This window comes from Ciconia boyciana, chromosome 1 (genome assembly GCF_034638445.1).
Source record: "Ciconia boyciana chromosome 1, ASM3463844v1, whole genome shotgun sequence".
NCBI classification, from domain to species: domain Eukaryota; kingdom Metazoa; phylum Chordata; class Aves; order Ciconiiformes; family Ciconiidae; genus Ciconia; species Ciconia boyciana.
In genome coordinates, this window is record NC_132934.1 from 204,999,639 (window position 1) to 205,017,877 (window position 18,239).

At 39.7% G+C, this 18,239-nt stretch overlaps 1 protein-coding gene across 5 annotated transcripts in view; it reads right to left on the reverse strand.

Annotated features, from left to right (window-relative positions):
- CEP126 (centrosomal protein 126) overlaps window positions 1-17,661 on the reverse strand; it is a 43,865-nt gene extending 26,204 nt beyond the window's left edge. For 2 of the 5 annotated variants that reach the window (XM_072850648.1, XM_072850651.1), the window contains exons 1-4: window positions 17,382-17,661; window positions 16,275-16,400; window positions 6,376-6,521; window positions 4,925-5,030 (exon numbers count right to left, since the gene is read on the reverse strand). In XM_072850648.1, the coding sequence (XP_072706749.1) occupies window positions 4,925-5,030; window positions 6,376-6,521; window positions 16,275-16,400; window positions 17,382-17,515 (512 nt within the window). In that variant the 5' untranslated portion in view covers window positions 17,516-17,661. Of the gene's footprint in view, window positions 1-4,924; window positions 5,031-6,375; window positions 6,522-16,274; window positions 16,401-17,381 lie in introns of those variants that run through there. The other 3 variants (XM_072850650.1, XM_072850649.1, XM_072850653.1) reach the window with 3 other exon arrangements.
- Between the last annotated feature and the right edge of the window lie 578 nt (window positions 17,662-18,239).

The window sequence follows — 18,239 nt, forward strand, 5'->3', positions numbered from 1 at the left end:
CCTTACAATTGATTAGAAAGCCAAGCTTATGTCTCGCTGTTTTAGGATCAGGTATTTGTTGTACTCCGCAATGATTACAAATGGTGGTAGAAGGAGAATAGATCTTGGAAACAGATTATCAGTATAAACTTTCAGTGAAGTTATCTGTAAAATGGGGACCTTTACCAAAAAGGGGAGACCCAGCCTTTATTTTACCAGGTTGATCAGGTCCAATATTTGAAATGATACTTCGTCTCAGCAATCACTGGATTTTGAGTAGCAAACCAAACCTTATTGTCCATTCAATATGCAGATGCTTTCCAACATTCCCAGGATGCATTTCTCATATATAGTTCCTTAGCAGCATCAACACGATCCCTTAAATATTGCTCAGTTGGGTGGAAGCATTTAGCTAAATTTGTGGCAAAAGTGAACTTTTAGTCTATATGCAACTAAATATGAAAATCATATTTCCACATATTTCCCTCTTTTTTTTTAAAATTGGAATCTGGCCTGATAAGATGATCTACTATGCACACTTTACCCATCCTCATTTTCAGTGGAGGTGATGGCAAAGATGATGGTTCCTTTCATATATGGGCAATATGCAGTGTAGGAACTTATAAGAAGATATGACTATTTCACGACACACAAAGCTATTTTCCTTAAGCTGGCACCCCTACTGAGCAAATTTAAACAGTGCAGTCATACAATACGTACACAGACCTCACCCTCCTCTGCTGCCTATCCAGCAGAGATGCATTATTAGGAAACATGTATTGTTCCTAGCTGGAGATGGTTACCATATGTCTAATATAGGTGTAGAAACTCAATAACCCCTTTCCTTCATTTCTCTCCATTTCTTCAGCTTAAGTTTCCACAGTTCCTTCTTCTGAGCCTTCATAAGTTTTATCCTCTTTCTGTATCTAAAATTATACTCCCTGTTAAAATCAATCCCTTTTCTTTTTAGTACATGTGTGTCAAATAGGTAAATAGTATAATAAGACCTTTTCTATATTTATTATAACACTTAACAATTTTAGGACAATGGAAAATTGAAACTTTCATCCCATCAAGATTATTGTTATTTTTAATCATATTTTATACAATACTCCAAAAAGGTTGGCTTAATTGCACTGACCTAAGCAGAGATATATATTTGGCAGAGTCTGAGACAGAATTTATTATTTCTGATGAGATAACTGATAGCAAAAAGGGAGAACAACTTCTCATATTTATTTATAGAACTCAGAAAACTGCATTCTGTATTCTTTTGAATGGGAGATATCCTCCCTATCCAAAAACTTTCTGTACCTATCCACTTTTAAAGACTTTGTTACTGTGGACCAGACTGTTATACACCTGGCCTCCAAAAAATCTTTTTTTTTTTTTTTTTTTTTTGGGTAGGGGGAAGTTTCTTGATATCTGTTTTGGTTTAGCTCCAGTTGGCAATTAAGCACCACACAGCCACTCACTCACCCTCCCCGCCCTGTGGGATGGGGGAGAGAATTGGAAGAGCAAAAGTAAGAAAACTCGTGGGTTGACATAAGAACAGTTTAATAATTGGGGGGAGGGGAATGTAATGAGAAGGAAAACAACAAGAGAGCAAGAGAGGAACAAAACCCAGGAAAAAACAAGCGATACAACTGCTCACCACCTGCCGACCAATGCCCAGCCTGTCCCTGAGCAGCGATCGCTGCCCCCCAGCCAACTCTCACAGTTTCTATACTGAGCATGACGCCATATGGTATGGAATAGCCCTTTGGCCAGTTGGGGTCAGCTGTCCTGGCTGTGCCCCCTCCCAGCTTCTTGCGCACCTGGCACAGCATGGGAAGCTGAATAGTCCTTGACCAGTGTAAACACCACTTAGCAACAACTAAAACATCAGTGTGTTATCAATATTATTCTCATACTAAAATCCAAAACACAGCACTATACCAGCTACTAGGAAGAAAATTAACTCTATCCCAGCCAAAACCAGGACAATATCTATTTGGATGTTTAGAACATTTACATTTATAAAAGTTTCTACATTCCAACTTTTTTCAGAGAACATTTTTGATTTGTCATAATTAAGTTTCTATCCCAAGACTGAACCTAGTCAAATACAACTGTTTTTAAACACAAATAGGGAAATATATCTTGTACAAAAAGCAGCACACCATTTACACGCCTAATGTGCACACATCCCAATTCCTATCATCTAATAAGTTGACCAAAATCTTTGCTTCAGCATTTAATAACTAAACCTTACTAGAAGCAGAGTAGCTGTACTGCAAGCACAGAATACAATCTCTCACTCATTAGGTGTTCCAGGATTTTTTGCCTTTCTCCAAGAGGAGGTAATATGTCTCCATTGCTTAATTTAATTTTTTACAACTTTTTAAACATAGACATTAAGAATTCTAGAACCTTATAAAATTCACCTATATCCAGTTGGGTCTGCAGCCATATTTATCTTGAATACCTAATACAGTATTCATTTCTCCCTTTAAAAGGGGACTGTCAATGAATTCTATACATTCTATTTCTGAGGGAGGGTGAATTCTAAAGATGATACAAGATTTTTGGTTTGAGTGTTTATAAAAGTGTAAGAAGAGATAGAAATACAGAAAGGGATCTACTACCTCATCTGAGTTAGTTATTAGCTCTCCCAAAATTTCCAATTAAAGGGATTATAAGACATTTTTAAAGCTATACAGCCCAGAACTGGTGAGTTTTGGAGAACCTTCACCTTCGAGAACCTTCTCAAAATGCTTTTCTGTATCAAAGCTTACTTTGCTGTACTGATTTGCAAGAAATTTATTTGCCCTCTAAGAGAATGTTGCACAATTTTTGGAACCAAGTCTGAAACCACAGAAATGCCACTTTTATGACCCACACAAACTATTGCTCCCAGACCAAAACTAACAGGAACAACCCTGCACTAACATCTTCTGCAGCAGACCAGAAGAGTCTATGCTGCATAGCACGTGTTCAGTTTGAATTTCAGTGCTTAGTAAGGGACTGTGTGAGATGCAGACAAAAATGCATAGAGTATTTTCTGTCACAAGGAAGGAAGGAAAATTGTTAGTATTAGAATAAGCAAAGCTTTATTTCATATTAATTTGTATACCTTGCCCTTCTACACAAGCCTGTACTGCAATAACTTAATTCTTTTTCCCTTATTACCATACCCCCAATATTCTCTACATCCTCCTTCACCCACCCCATATGGCTCCTACCCAAGCCTCCTAGCTACCAGCTGGGGAAGAGGCACCACATTCTGTGGCAGGTTCCAAGATATTCATGTGCTGCCTTATCCATATTAGCTGGCTTGTGACCTGCCAATAGGTCAATGTGGACTCAACTTTTAACCCTTTTTCATGCTGAGGTAACTTGTTTGAGTAATTTCTTCCTTGCTCAACTGCCAATTTCAAACTTGTAGAAATAGAATTATCTTTGAGACTGTTAGCTCACTCTCAAATTTGGTTACTAGGGGAACACAAACTGTAAAAGAATATGAATGTATAAATTTAATTTCCTTAGGAAATCAGGTTATAAAAATGAAAATCAGGAAAAGAACACACTATCATTATTACAGGATAGTGAATTTTTAAAATTATACAAATATAATACGGAGTGACAGCAACGTTATACTGTAAGAAATTAAGGAAATGGTAAGTGGTTTGAAGATGTCCTGAGAGGAAGCTGTGAGCCCTTGAGGCACAAGGAGCAGTTTGAAGAAAGATGAAAAATAAAGAAACAAATGATAAAGGCAGGGGGGAGGGGCACTGAGCTGCTGTCCTTAATCGAGCCTATGAGTGAAATGAGACAAATGATCAGGAATGCTGAGACGGGGTTCAGAAACATCTAGACTTTTTTGCCATAATTTCAACTTATATTTAGCAGGCAGATTTTTTGTTTGTTTGTTTTTATGGCTGCAATCCTCCTTTATTATGTCAATCCAGTGTAATAGCTGAAGAACTTTATGCATGTTGACCGGCAGATAGCATGAGTATTTAGCTCTGAAAGGTATGAAATATTTTCTCAATTGCCCAGTTTATCACCTGCAAACGTGTTTTAATCAGCAGTAGAAATGTAACCAAGCTGAATATTAATGTCACAATGAAGAACACACTGAAGCTGAAAAGTAGGGAGACCACTTTTAGACAGAATTTATCTCTATTCTGAACATCTGCACAATTTACAGCATGCAGAAAATAATTATAATAACAGTAATACCAAAGCAGCAACAACAAAAATAAAACCCAGAACTGAAATGTTAAAGAAATGAGAGATTAGGAAGGGGATAATCAGGAAGGAGTATCAAATACAGCAGATAGATAAACTATGCATGAAGAAACATTCTGTGATAAGACAAGGTATCTTCGAAAAAGTGCTTGGTTAGAGTGAAAAGTATGCAATTCAAATTGTATGTGATATCAAATGAAATTGCAGGTGAAATTGCTATCAGGATGCTCAAGATACTTATAGAGGAAGAGAAATTTAAAGGAATGACAGCTGGAAAGAAGATAAGATCATGGGATGAATATACAAACTAAACTAAACTTGAATGTCAAAAAGAAAATAACTGGTTGAGAATAAGAAATCATCTAGTATAAATACATTATACTTCATAGAACAGCAGATGGTTTGATAACCATGGCAATCTGAGTCAGACTATAACTGAATGGGGACAGGGTTAGCCCCGACTGTTCCCAGAATTCTGTTGAAGGTTTGTGTCATCTCCTCTGCTGTTTTACCAAATGGACACAAACAACTCAAGGATGTTTCATAATGTTTCATTGGAACAGCTCACAGAACTCTTTGCCACTAGAGAAATGGCCTACAATTTCTTAAAGAGTAATCATCTGCTGTTTATTGAATACAATAAGCAATTTACTTCCTTTCATCAGAGTAAACTGATGATCATCAGATCATCAGAGTAAACATAAATGCTTACCTGAAATTGGTTTTGTTTCTGCTGGGCAAATACAGTCCTGATGTTAAAACTGATCCTTTAATTTGTTCAAGAGCTTCTTCTAACTGAAAAGCTGCTTTTGTCTGGACTAGAGGGATTAGAGTAAAAAAAACAATGGAAAAAATATTTTAAAAATTGGAATATTTTACCATAAATGGTTTGGTTAAGTTTCTTAAGTGTGGAAGCCTAAATCCAGACTGTTACAATAAACAAAGTGGTTTACCATCATTAGACATGCTGGAGCATCTCTAGTTCCTCTGAAACAAAACTCCAGTCTATTTGAGTGTTTACAGTTATACATGTATTCAATAGTTTTGCTATTTGTTTTAGACTGCACTGTTGAAAAACTAGGCGGTTAAAAAATCCAGCACTAACTTTGTTTTTACATCATGATTATTCCACTCATGCACTAAGCTGCAGTTATGGCTTGCAGATATTTTAAAGAGGCCAAATTGTGACTTACTAATCGAATCAGTGGAGAAAGAAAGAGTCCAGACAGGCAGAAGCTGTTGCCTCTTTCAAGTAAGCAAAAGTAGGGTAGAAAGTGGCAGAGGCAGAATTTCTATAAAGGAAAACCAAGAAAAAAAATTGTGATTCATTATATTGCTACACAGTCTGGGCTGTCAGTAGAGCTATGAAGAAGCCCTAAACCAGTACTGTTCTATTTTGTTATTTTAATCTGACATTTGATCTTGAAATCAGAGACATTACCTCACAGTTGGCACAATTGCAGTTGGGAGAGTAAATCTGTTAAAGAATACCTAAGTAATATACCATATCTTAAGAGTTTCAACACTGGTAAGTTGACTGGAAATCAGACTTGGCCGATGCTGTTAAAAACTCCTGCCAATCTGCACTGATTCCAAGAAAGCAGGAACTGAGTTGAAGTGATCATTACTTCCCAGCAGCGAGAGAACAGCTTCAAAAGCTGAGTAATTCAGCAAAAGTTATGTAATACATTAATATATGCTAGGACTGCTTTTACTTAATCATAAACAAAATGCACATTCTTGAATATTTCATATTCAGAGGTTCAAATAGGGGATCATTATACTATCCTAGTAACTTCCAGTGCCTTGTAACACCTTGCACCCAGCTGTGAAAGCAAGCACAGTACTGTAAGTAATAAGCACGCTGCAGTGAAAAAAGTGGGGAAAACCCAGGAAGCCACAATATCTCAAGGAAGTAATGTACTTACTGTGACCAGAATATAATGAAGTACCTCACAATACAATTTTGAGAGAAAAAAAGTTTTTTTTAATTCCCTCTACCCACTTTTATTGTATGTCTGAGCTTGCCGTCAGTTATGTTTTGCTTATACTAATGAATTAAATTAATTAGAGTGAAGTTAATTGTTCTGTTTGCCTCAATTACATTCTATTAATAGAAAAACACTTGTATTGTGAATAATGGTTAAATTTTAATTTACAAACCTATTTGCTTGTGCTGAGAAAAAGGCAGATGAGCACGCTGGAACTTATCAGTTGCTTCCTGAAGTTTAATTTTCCTTTGCTGCAGAACTTGTTCTCTAAATCTTTGTTCTTTTTCTTCTTTTTGCTTCCATCTTTCTTCAAAGGCTCTGTATTTAAGAAGCAAAAGTAGATGATCCCTATGTTTTCTAATTACATTTACTGAAATATTAGTAACTTAATTGCTTATCAATTTGCAATTTTAGTAAAAATCTTGCTTTTCCACAAATTAAATATTATAAACTTCAGCAGAGCTGGATTTTTATGGTTTGTCTGAACATAAATGGGACAGCAGGTAATGAATAAAAGACACACCATAATCTTTTTATTTTTTAGCCTCAACCAGAGATTTTATTCTTTCTTATATGTGAATTAACATGCGACTTAACGAGTTCTTGTCACCAATGTAACTTTTGCCACAGTCTTTACATTACCATGTAAATGTATCACAGTGGGCAGATCAATAGGAAGGTGAACTGCAAATGCTGTGTGGGTGTGTGCCTTTCACAAGCTGTCAGGGAAACAGTAACAGTTTAAAAGTTTTTATTCAGAAATAACACAAAGGAACTACAGCTTTTACCTATAAATATGTAAGAGTTAGTATCAACTTCTAGCTGTTGAGAAGCTTCCTGAAAGACAATCAGATTAGTAGCACAAAGTGGGACAAAACAGTAATGTGAAACTGTGATTGACAGAATCAGTTGTTAATATCAAATATGTTAAATGTGTCCTACTGGCTGGAAAGCAAATCAGGCTTTAATTGAAAACAACCATCATCACAAAGCTTTCCTTTGGTAGGCACAAGCTTGATGAAGCTATGTGGAATTTTTATTCCTGCTGACAAAATCATTGACTTTTGCTGACAAACTTAAATTAGCTCCTTGAGTGAAATATACCCTCTACCAATAGAGTTATTGGCACAGTGCCTATGTAGGCAAAATAATACTTAAATACATAACTCTTCAAGTAAAACTTCTAGAGCCTGCCATGCAAGGATCACCACAACTGGAAGCTTCCCGTCTTTAAAGTTCTCTGTGTGTTAGAAATGTGATTTGACAGGTCACTAGTACACTGGTAGGGTCCCACTCCTAGCCAGCATTAGTGGAGAGAAAGGTAGTAATGTTTAGCCAGATGTTCTTTGTTTCTCTCATCGCAATAAGATACCTTCCCATAACTTCAATCACTTGCAGTTGCTTTATAGACCTTCTTGCTTAATGGAGCAAAGCTGCTACTTAACAGAGCTACTCCTTAACTCAAGCTATTTTATTTATTCTTCCCTTTTCTTCTCAGGGAAAAGTTCAAACTAAACATTCAACTTGACCCTCCCTAGTATCCCTTCAAAGTGCTGACTGATCACCTGTGAAAACAAACAGAAAAATAATTTGAAAGAGGTACTTTTTATTTTAGAAAGTCTAAAGGCTGTAATTGCACAATAGTAAAAAACAGGAAAACAACCAACTAATTCCCAGCACTCCGGATTAATGTTCTCCAATGTCAGAAATCAAAATGCCAGTGAACAACATCAGCAATTACTGCTTCTACTTTGGAATTACATTCCCCTCAGAAAGCTCCAGATGTCCCAGCAGTGGTATTCCTGACAATCGCCTTGGATCACAAGAACTGCTGAAACTACATCCTGTAATGTATACAGACAGTAGCTTACATTTTATTTTAACAACCTATTTATTGCAAATGACACTTAAGAGTTAACACTGTCAAAAATTCAGGTGAATTTCTACAATTCAAGGTAACATTTCTTCTAGAGATGAAGTTACAAAACTCTACAGCTTCAAATGAAGGATAAGACAGAAGACTGACTGATGCAAAGAGAAACAATTAAATTAAAATATGATCCCAACACTGCAAGTTTCATTTGCAAACTTCAGTTTGTCAGCAAGCAGGAGTGGCTTCACTTGAGGCCTGAGGTGAAGCCAGACAAGCTGTTATCCAAAACCAGAAAATATCTGCAGAGAGCTCTATCCACATGCAATTGCAGTCTTACTGCAATTTGGTTAAAATTTCACAGGAAATTTAATTGTTCATACAATCCAGAAGTTAGAACTAAAAAAGTAGAACTAGAGTTCATTATCAACTTTCAGTATTCCTGTATTTCACTCATGTTAAAATCTGTACAGAAATCTGCAATATTTTACATCTTTATCCTGACTAAAGAAATAAGAAAATCACAACAGAGGAAACAGACTTGCTTATCCTAGTAAGTACTTTAAACACATTCTTCTTGATCCCCTTAATATTTCTAGAAGCTGCTCAAGAAGGCCTTTAGTTGAACTGTAGTTGTTAAATTCAGACATGTGGGAAATTCTACAACTTTGCACCTGGAGTAATTCCAGAGTATAACTCCAAACAGGAAAGAGTAAATTCTGACAGAGCCTTTATTTAGTTTTTTTAAAACGATTTTGGAGTATGGTTTAGCTGCACTCTTCCACATTCTTAATAACTGGCATAAAAAAAAAAGACTGTTGTTCCATATAGCTGGAAATGGGCAAGTCCAAATGCTGATGCAAGAGGTCTTTTTCACCACAGATCATCATGATCACTATTTGGTTTGGATTAAGACATGAGGGAGAAAAAGGATCTTATTTTAAATGTCAGGAAATGCATTAAAGATATTCAGTGAAGCCTGCATCATTAACTTCTTGACCTCACAGAATGTAAATTGTGACACCCAGGTGCATTATGTAAAATAAACAATTTTACAAATGCACATTGACATCTTACAGAAAAACAGTTAAAGCAAATGTTTGTTCATCCACTCTCCTTAAGCCACCAGCTTAGGTTCATATCACAGATGTAACACTGGCAAAAGACTATAGCTTTAAGATGGAGAGTTAGCAGAAGAATTTCCTGACCGGTGTTTTTTTAACCCAGTTTTTCTGTCTACTATAAACAACCCAGCAGTGCAGCAATTTTTGAAACGGCTGCCAAAATGTTTATAGTGAATTTGGAATACGAAACTTAAAATATTTAGTGGTTTCACATATACAGACATTATGTGGAAGGCATTTTTATGTCAAAAACAGTATGACCAGATGGTGGAACTATTTCCTGGTTAATTTTATTAAATTATCTTCACAGTGAAGTGATGGATGCTACATTCCCAGGTGGACTAAATGCTTACTACTACCTTGGATGAAAATAAAAAGAGGAATATATACAGTGCATATGGAATGCTATGAAATGAACCTTTTGATAATGAGTTGATATTATTCATTCATTGCCATATGATGTTTGCAAACCAGTGCACAATAATTTTAAAATTGAGGTAGGAGGGTACTTGTGTACTTAATAACTACAGCAAGGTCAAGAAAGGGCTAGAATGGGGTGTCGCACCCGAAGTCCCCTTCATGGGCAAACAGGAAACACACCGTATATCCTTAAAACGATCTGAGAAGGTTGCCCATAAATAAATTTTTTTGTTTAAGTGAGATACTTACCAGGACCATAGGGATCCATATTAACTCTATTCCCTCATTTTCTCTGATTATCATGATGAAGACAAAAGGACAGCCCCAAATTGCTATAAGGGCTTCAAAAGGACTGATCCTTACAATGCCATAAGGGCTTACAGAGGGCTGTCCTCCAAAATGCCCCAAGGGTTCACAGGAGGGCTGCCTGCACTATCCACCAGTTGTTGCACTCCAAATCTTATTTATGGGCAAAAAGTAAGCACACCTTATATAAAGCCAAGAATTTTTTTTGTTAGCGTAATTAAAATCTTAAGTGTCTAATCCCTATCACTCCAGATATAATTGTTCCCCAAAAACAGTAATACAGTTAGAATACTTCTATACAGAGAAAGCCTCAATAATAGTGATGATACATTTGAATTGTTATTCACACAGTGAGTTTCTACCCCTTTTCCTGATGCTCACGCTTCCATTGCTCTTCTGTGTCCCAAGGCTGGTAGTTTCATTCTGGTGGTACTGGGGTGTTATGGTGAGCTGTCAGCATCTGGAGTCCCTTCACCAGGAGCAATATGATGTTCATGTTAATGCCTTCTTCTTCCTCACCTCAGGATCCAGTTGGAGTCATTTTTATATTTGCTGACATGCTTTTACACCTTTGCTCTTTCTTCATCAATCTGCAGTTCCACAGTACCTCCAAATATTCCATACATGGTGCCTTTTACGTATACTACATACTATTCTTTTGTTCTCTTTGTTACCCTTAAAGCCAGTTTTGTCAGATCTAGGTCTGCATTTCTTTAACCGACTATCAGTGAGTTGTTTATAGCCGTGGGGTCTCCAGTACCAAGCCTGTGTGCCATCTCTTATCATCCCCTGCCTGTACTCCTCTACGCCGCATCCTGCACCTCCGATTCCCAAGGCCTCTGCGATCGTACCAGGCCTCTGTTTCCCTACACTACATCATTATGTTAGAGTCATAAATATCTCATTCTCTACATAGAATAACTGCTTGTTACTGCTATCTATATAAAACTACGGTCATACCATACAAAGATAAACAAAGGCAAAATAAATTAGCCACAGACACCTGGTCAATTAGAGAAATTGCTGTTACAGCTAAACCAAGCAAAACAAAGCTGCAGGCAGGTCAAGAAAAGTTCAGAGAGAGCAAGCTTGGCAAGCCTCCGTCCTGAGGCCTTGCAAATTCAGCACAATCCTGTGGCCCGTCACCAGCAATGGCAATACTGGTTTGCAGGTCTACATGGTTACAGTGACCGCTACTGTCGTGTTTTAACCCCAGGCAGCAGGGGTTGAGATAAAGACAGTTTAATAAGCAAAGCAAAAGCCGCGCACACAAGCAAAGCAAAACAAGGAATCCATTCACTCCTTCCCATGGGCAGGCAGGTGTTCAGCCATCTCCAGGAAAGCAGGGCTCCATCACATGTAAAGGTTACTTGGGAAGACAAACGCCATCACTCCAAACGTCCCCCCTTCCTTCTTCTTCCCCAGCTTTTATATGCTGAGCATGATGCCATATGGTATGGAATAGCCCTTTGGTCAGTTGGGGTCAGCTGTCCCAGCTGTGTCCCTTCCAAATTCTTGTGCACCCCCAGACTACACACTGGTGGGGCAGTGTGAGAAGCAGAAGAGGCCTTGACTCAAGCACTGCTCAGCAACAGCTAAAACATCCCTGTGTTATCCACGCTGTTTTCAGCACAAATCCAAACATAGCCCCATACCAGCTACTGTGAAGGAAATTAACTATCCCAGCCAAAACCAGCACAACTACTTTTCACAGTTCCATTCTGATGTAGAAAGCAATACTAAATTCTTAACAGTCTGCCCTCTCTGTTTACGAAGTGCTAACTTTTTTCTCCCATTTCTGGCACTAGACTGCTTTTCATTCTGTATCAACAACAGTGACAAATAATTTAGAGCTTTTATTAAATAATCAATGATAATCAGCCAGTAGGTGGAGCACAACGCTTGTGCATATGTTGAAAATAAAGTATTTTTGAAAAACCAGCAATAATGGAATAGATTGGAAACTGATATAAACTGGGAAAGCGTTTCCTTCCCCAATTACAACAGATGGATTAGCTATTCAGATTTCAAGGTAATTCAAAACGCTGAACCAAGACATCTGACTGCAAGGTTTATTTAAAAATGCACATAGACAATTGCATGAGGAGATATTCTATTTCCACAACCAACCAACTACCTGCAACCAGTAACATCACAGTAAAATGGGATACGCATTTTGCATTGAGCAATAACAGCAGGATGGCTGCAGTCCCCAGCAAATCGGCAGCTGGTATTTAAAAAGTACTGTGGTATATAAACACAAAATATGATATCCTATTCATTTATATCAAGTATGTGTTTAGTCAGTAGCTCTTACTTCCGAATACTGTTATTTAAACAAAAATATCTGTCAGCTACTGCCCCAGAGCATATTTAATTCTTAAGCTGATCTTGAAATCACAACTTCATGTATTAGTGACCCAATAAAGGAATGACTTTCTTGATACTCATGCAACTTGTGTAAAGATAAGCAGTGAGCTGGTTGTTCACTGTGTTGAAGCACGACTGTTAACACAAAACTAAGGAGCTCAGGCAGTACCAGAGATGGAAAGAAACTGAAGGCATCAGATAGGATAGGAATATGGGTTCTTTTAAGTATTCACTTTGAAAAAGATATGTGACTTAAGTTACTGAGACTTTGCTATGCAAAGTTATACTTGGTCTTTTCTGTGCAAGTTATGTTTTTGTCTTTTACTAATAAACCAATTAACTGAGCACATCTTGCCAGAAGTCGAGTATTTTTAACACTGAACCTACTGCATTTTAGAGGTATTGACAATAGATCAATACAACACTGCCAGGGAAAATTTCATTACAAGTACATTTAGAAAAGGTTGAAAAAACAGAAGACCTCAATCTGCAAGCTCTCTGTATATGCAGTTCTCATTAGCTTAAAAAGTGCTGGGCACTAGGGGCTATCAGACTTGGACTCGGCCTTGGTATAACCTTGTTTAAAGGTAGGCTGGTGGTGGTTCTTTAAAAAAACACCAAAAAACCCCCACAGAAAAGTCTTCCTCCACAATGCAACACAAAGAGAATGAACCTAAATGACACAAGATTGAGAACAGAGCAGAAGCTCTGATATATCTTCCCTAGATCTACCTGCTAAAGGAAATTCACTGCTATTACTTTTTAGCAGAGGCTTTATAAATTTAAGGTTGACATTAAATTTGGTCATGCTTGACCAACTTGATAAACTTCTACAATGAAATGACTGGCTTCGTAGATGAAGGGAGAGCAGTGGATATTGTCTATGTGGACTTCACTAAGGCCCTTGATACTGTCTCCCGTAAGATCCTCATAGACAAGCTGTTGATGTATGGGCTGGATTAGCAGACAGGGAGGTGGACTGAAAACAGGCTGAAGGGCCAGGCCCAGAGGGTGGTGATTAATGGCATGAAGTCTGGCTGGAGGCCAGTAACTAGCGGTGTACCCCAGGGGTCAATACTGGGCCCAGTCCTATTTAACATCTTCATTAATGATCTGGATGATGGGGCAGAGTGTACCCTCAGTAAATTTGCGGATGACACAAAACCAGGAGGAGTGGCTGATACATCAAAAGGTCATGCTGCCATCCAGTGAGACCTCAACAGGCTGGAGAAATGAGCTGTCAGAACCTCATGAAGTTCAACAAGAGGAAGTGCAAAGTGCTGCACCTGGGGAGGAACAATCCCATGTACCAACATATGCTGGGGGCTACCCCGCTGGAAAGCAGCCTTGCAGAAAAGGGCCTGGGGGTCCTGGTGGACACCAAGTTGAACATGAGCCAGCAATGGGCCCTTCCTGCAAAAAGGCCAATGGTATCCTGGGCTGCATTAGGCAAAGCATTGCCAGCAGGTCGAGGGAGGTGATCCTTCCCTCTACTTAGCTCCGTGAGGCCACACCTGGAGGACTGTGTCCAGTTCTGGGCTCCTCAGTACAAGAGAGACGTGGACATGCTGGAGAGAGTCCAACAAAGGACCATGAAGATGATGAAGGGACTGGAGCATCTCTCCTAGGAGGAAAGGCTGGGAGAGCTGGAACCCTTCAGCCTGCAGAAGAGAAGGCTCATGGGGGATTTTAATGCATATAAATACCTGAAGGGAGAGTGCAAAGAGGATGGAGCCAGGCTCTTTTCAGTGGTGCCCAGTGGCAGGACCAGAGGCAGTGGGCACAAACTAAAACAGAGGAGGTTCCCTCTGAACATCAGGAAACACTTTTTTACTGTGAGAGTGACCGAGCACTGACACAGGTTGCCCAGAGACTTTGTAGAGTGTCCATCCTTGGAGATACTCAAAAGCCATCTAGACATGGTCCTGGGCAACAAGCTCTAGGTGGCCCTCTGTAGCAGGGGTGTTGGACCAGATGAACTCGAGAGGTCTCTTCCAACCTCAACCATTCTGTGTGAAGGTTAGAAGTAGAAAACAGACTGTCATACTTCACAGTGCACTCATGTCTATTCTCCATATGTTGAAAGAAAAAAAATATGAGAGAAACAATTTCAGTTTTGAAATTAGAAAACAGCAGTGCCAAGAATAACTTCTGATACATGCCTGTAAGCCCCATCGGGGAGAATTTAGGGTACTGCCAGGTGAGAATGTGGAGCTTAAGGAAGTCATGCTACCCTTGAGAAACCATCATCACAGCTAACACCTTTACATTTGTTACAAAGCTAATGGATCTTGGCTTACACACAAACTTGAGACACGACCTGCTGGTTGATCCATTAGAACATAAATCACTTCCTACCTGCATAATTGTCAGGAAAAAATATTCAATTTCAAGGAATTTTCTATTTCCAAATTACTTTCTTCCATATATGCAATGACCCTTAATTTTGAATTATATTTCACAGCTTATAAGTACTGTAGGCACTTACTACCTTTCTAACATTAGACAGCTAACTCCTTTTCAGTTATTAGGGGAAGACTTGTCATCACAGACTTCCATTTGAACTGCTTATTATGCTTATAGTTGTGCCATTCTCAATTATCACAAATGGAAACAATTTCATTTTATGAATACCATACCTAAATTTTTAACTGGCTCACCTGAGTAACTTGGATTTATACTGTGTTTCTTAAGGCTGCAATGAAATTCATATGGAAATGTATTTATGTATCAACAAGTATTAGTTTAACTATACCAGTCCATCAAAAATACGCAGGCTATCTGGTATTTGCTTTTACATTAGAGTATAATATTTCAAGACCAGTAATACAATGAACAGTGTTCATCTGAGATGCGTAGTGTTACAGTGGTACTGTTCCAGAAAACGAAATAAGATATTTAATCTTTCAGATGAGACTCAGTTTATTATCTGCAAAGGCTGTGGGTCGCACACTGTCTTTAATAACTCCCAGGTGATTATACTTCCTCTTCCATTTTTCTTTATATTTCAAAACATATGCTGACAGCACATACTGTCAAGCTAAAGTGGCAGTATAAACAATATCTACTGCCTCTCTTATGAGTTACCAAAATATTTCAATAAGTAAACATTGAACAACAGAAATAATCTGAAACGGGAACTATGGGGGATGAGCATTAACGAGACCAGGCAGAGGAAGCTGGTCTGAGGCTGGGGGCTTGCTCTGAATTGTCTCAGGGAGGAACCCAGCTGCCTCTACAGTATACAGAACCTAGTCTCCTGTAGGTGCGAGTACAATCTCAATGCTAGGGAAAAGCCCCCGATGCCTATTAAACTATTTACAGCACTTCACTGAACCATCTCAATGTATAATTTACATAATCCATTTGTCACAGAATATTTCATGACTTTGCAGTGTCATGTATGCAGAAAGACAGAATATTCAAAGCTCTGTTTAAAATGTCAATGCAGAATAACTTTATTATAAATATAATCCTGTACTAGAAAGACTTTGCGTTGTGTTTTTTGGGAAGTGGGACCACAAAGCCCCACCACGTAGGGGAGGCTGTGAAGCTGTTATGCAGATGGAAAAGCATACACTTCAGAAGGCAATGAAAACTGCCTGCCTGCTGACCCGTCCTGTACATCTGAATGCATTTTTCACACACCCCCTGAAGCTAATAAAAACCAGAATAATACTAGAAATGCAGATCCATGAAATGAAAGCGCTACTTACCTTTACTTTATACAATAAGAGGTGACTACAGTGAGTTTCCAAAAAGTAGCAAGTAACTCCGAATATTGTTCTTTTTATATTTTATTTGTCCTATAGCAAGAAACTGGATTGGTGAAACTTTTTGGCCTAGATTCCTCTAGAAAAAAAGCAGTGAGCCTATTTAACAACGTGGATGTGCATATAGTAGAAATATATTGAGCTGTTTCAAGGTTTTAATTAACTTTTTTTTTTTTTTACAATCTCCCACCAAAGGAACCCTACTTACCTTCTTCTTCTGTTTGTCTCTATCAAATATTTCTGTGCCCTACTCCGACACATTTTTTGATCTTCTTTCAATGCGCGACGTTCTTCTTCTAAATCCCATTCAAAATGAAATGTTAAAGCTCTATCCCTACCATTGTGTTAAGGACAATGGAAACTGTATCAAACAGATCATTAAAAGATTAAAAGCTTGTGTGACTGACTTTACATACCTTTTTAGGAAAGGGCAAACTTCATCCATGAGATACAAAAGGCTGATATGTCTTTTGACTAAGTACACAACAGTTGGTCCCACAAATGTGTATTATGGTCATACCTAACTTTATCCAGAAAAAAATGTAATTGCATTTTACTGTTTACAGTGATTTTGACAGAAGATTTGCACTCATCTTTCATGGAATCAGCAAATGAAAAAGCTCACCTTTACTATGTCTATTTGAAGATACATCTTTCTTTTATTATCTAAATCTGTAACACATGGAAACATTTATAACTGGGAAAATGTTTCAATAGTAAAAACAACTCCCTCCCAATCTAAAGGATTAGTTGTTTACACTGAAATTCATTAATATCGCTAGATAAAAGCTCTCCACAGTGCAAGATCAGTCCTGCCTCACTTCATTAACCATTTAAGTAGCACTGTACAGGCGCAGCTTAGAACTTGTGTCAGTATTTCTTATTACTTAAATTCAGGATCCCCAAGTTAGGATGGAAAATACAATTCCCAATGGCACTCTCTCTAAGATGGAAAACAAAGAAGAAAACTCCAAAGGTGCCTGAGAAGTCAACTTTTCTACACCAGTTTGAAAAAAAACAACGTACAAGTTTTATTTCAAGCCATCCCTGAGGCAATCCCCGACTGCGGGGCTCGGCGGAGGCTGTGCCCCCACCACCCCTACCCCACCGCCCCCGCCCCACGCGCAGCCCCGCGGCCCCGTTCCCCCGCTTCGCAGGGCGCAGGACGGCCCCCGGCGCCCCCGGGCCCTGCCCCTCTGCGGGGAGGCCATTCCCGAGGCAGGCCGCCTCAGGGCCGCCCTCACGGACCGCTCCACCACCCGCCCCGGCAGCCCGCCCCAGCCCCTCGCCCCCGGCGGAGCCCGCGGACGGATACGCGGAAGGATACACAACAGCGGGGCGCCTCCCGCCCGCGCGGTCCTGGAGGCCTCCGGGGCGGTTTTGCCCCCGCGCCGCCCCGCCGCCCTTCCCGCTGGGCTCCATTCGGCGCCCCGGGCCCGCCGCCCCCATACCGGAGCGCGCCGCGGTCAGCGCCGCGCAGTGCCCGCTGCTCAGCGCGACCCCGGCCGCGCCGCCGCCATCGTAGCAACCGGAGACGCCGCTTCCTTCGCAACGGGGCGGGGCCGCGCCTGAGGGGCGGCGGCGGTTTGGCTGGCGCGGCCTTTACTAGACTTCAAAGCAGGCGCGAGGGGCAGGGCGCGTGGGCCCGGTAAGGAGCGCTGCTGCCGGGGCCTCGCCGGGCAGGTCCCGGGCCGAGGGTGGGAGCCGGGCCGGGGGACCTCGCTCCGCCGCCGGGCATCCTCCGTGTCTGCCCGTCTCTTCAGGGACACCGCTGCCGGACTCCGTGCCAAGGCACGGTGCTTGGCTCTCACCGGGCTTTTCATCCGTTCTGCACTTTTATAAATAACGGGGTGCTTTTTTTTAAAAAAAAAAAAAACAAACAAAGCAGCACGGTATCCAAACAGACGTGTTTCTCATTAGTTTTGCAGGGCAAACGAAACACCTCCCTGAGCCCGTTTGCTGCTTGTGGGTTTGCAGAGCTCTCTGCGGATGTCTGTTAAATGTGTTGATGGTAAAGACTTGGAGCTAACAGGATAAACTTTTTTTTTTTGACCACAGGCTGTAGAAATCACAATGCAAAAACCCCACCATATGTAAAATAGTATAAAATTTTATACAAAAATATAATAAGGATATTAAAAAAGTAGAGTTACACAAAGTAAAAAAAAAAGTG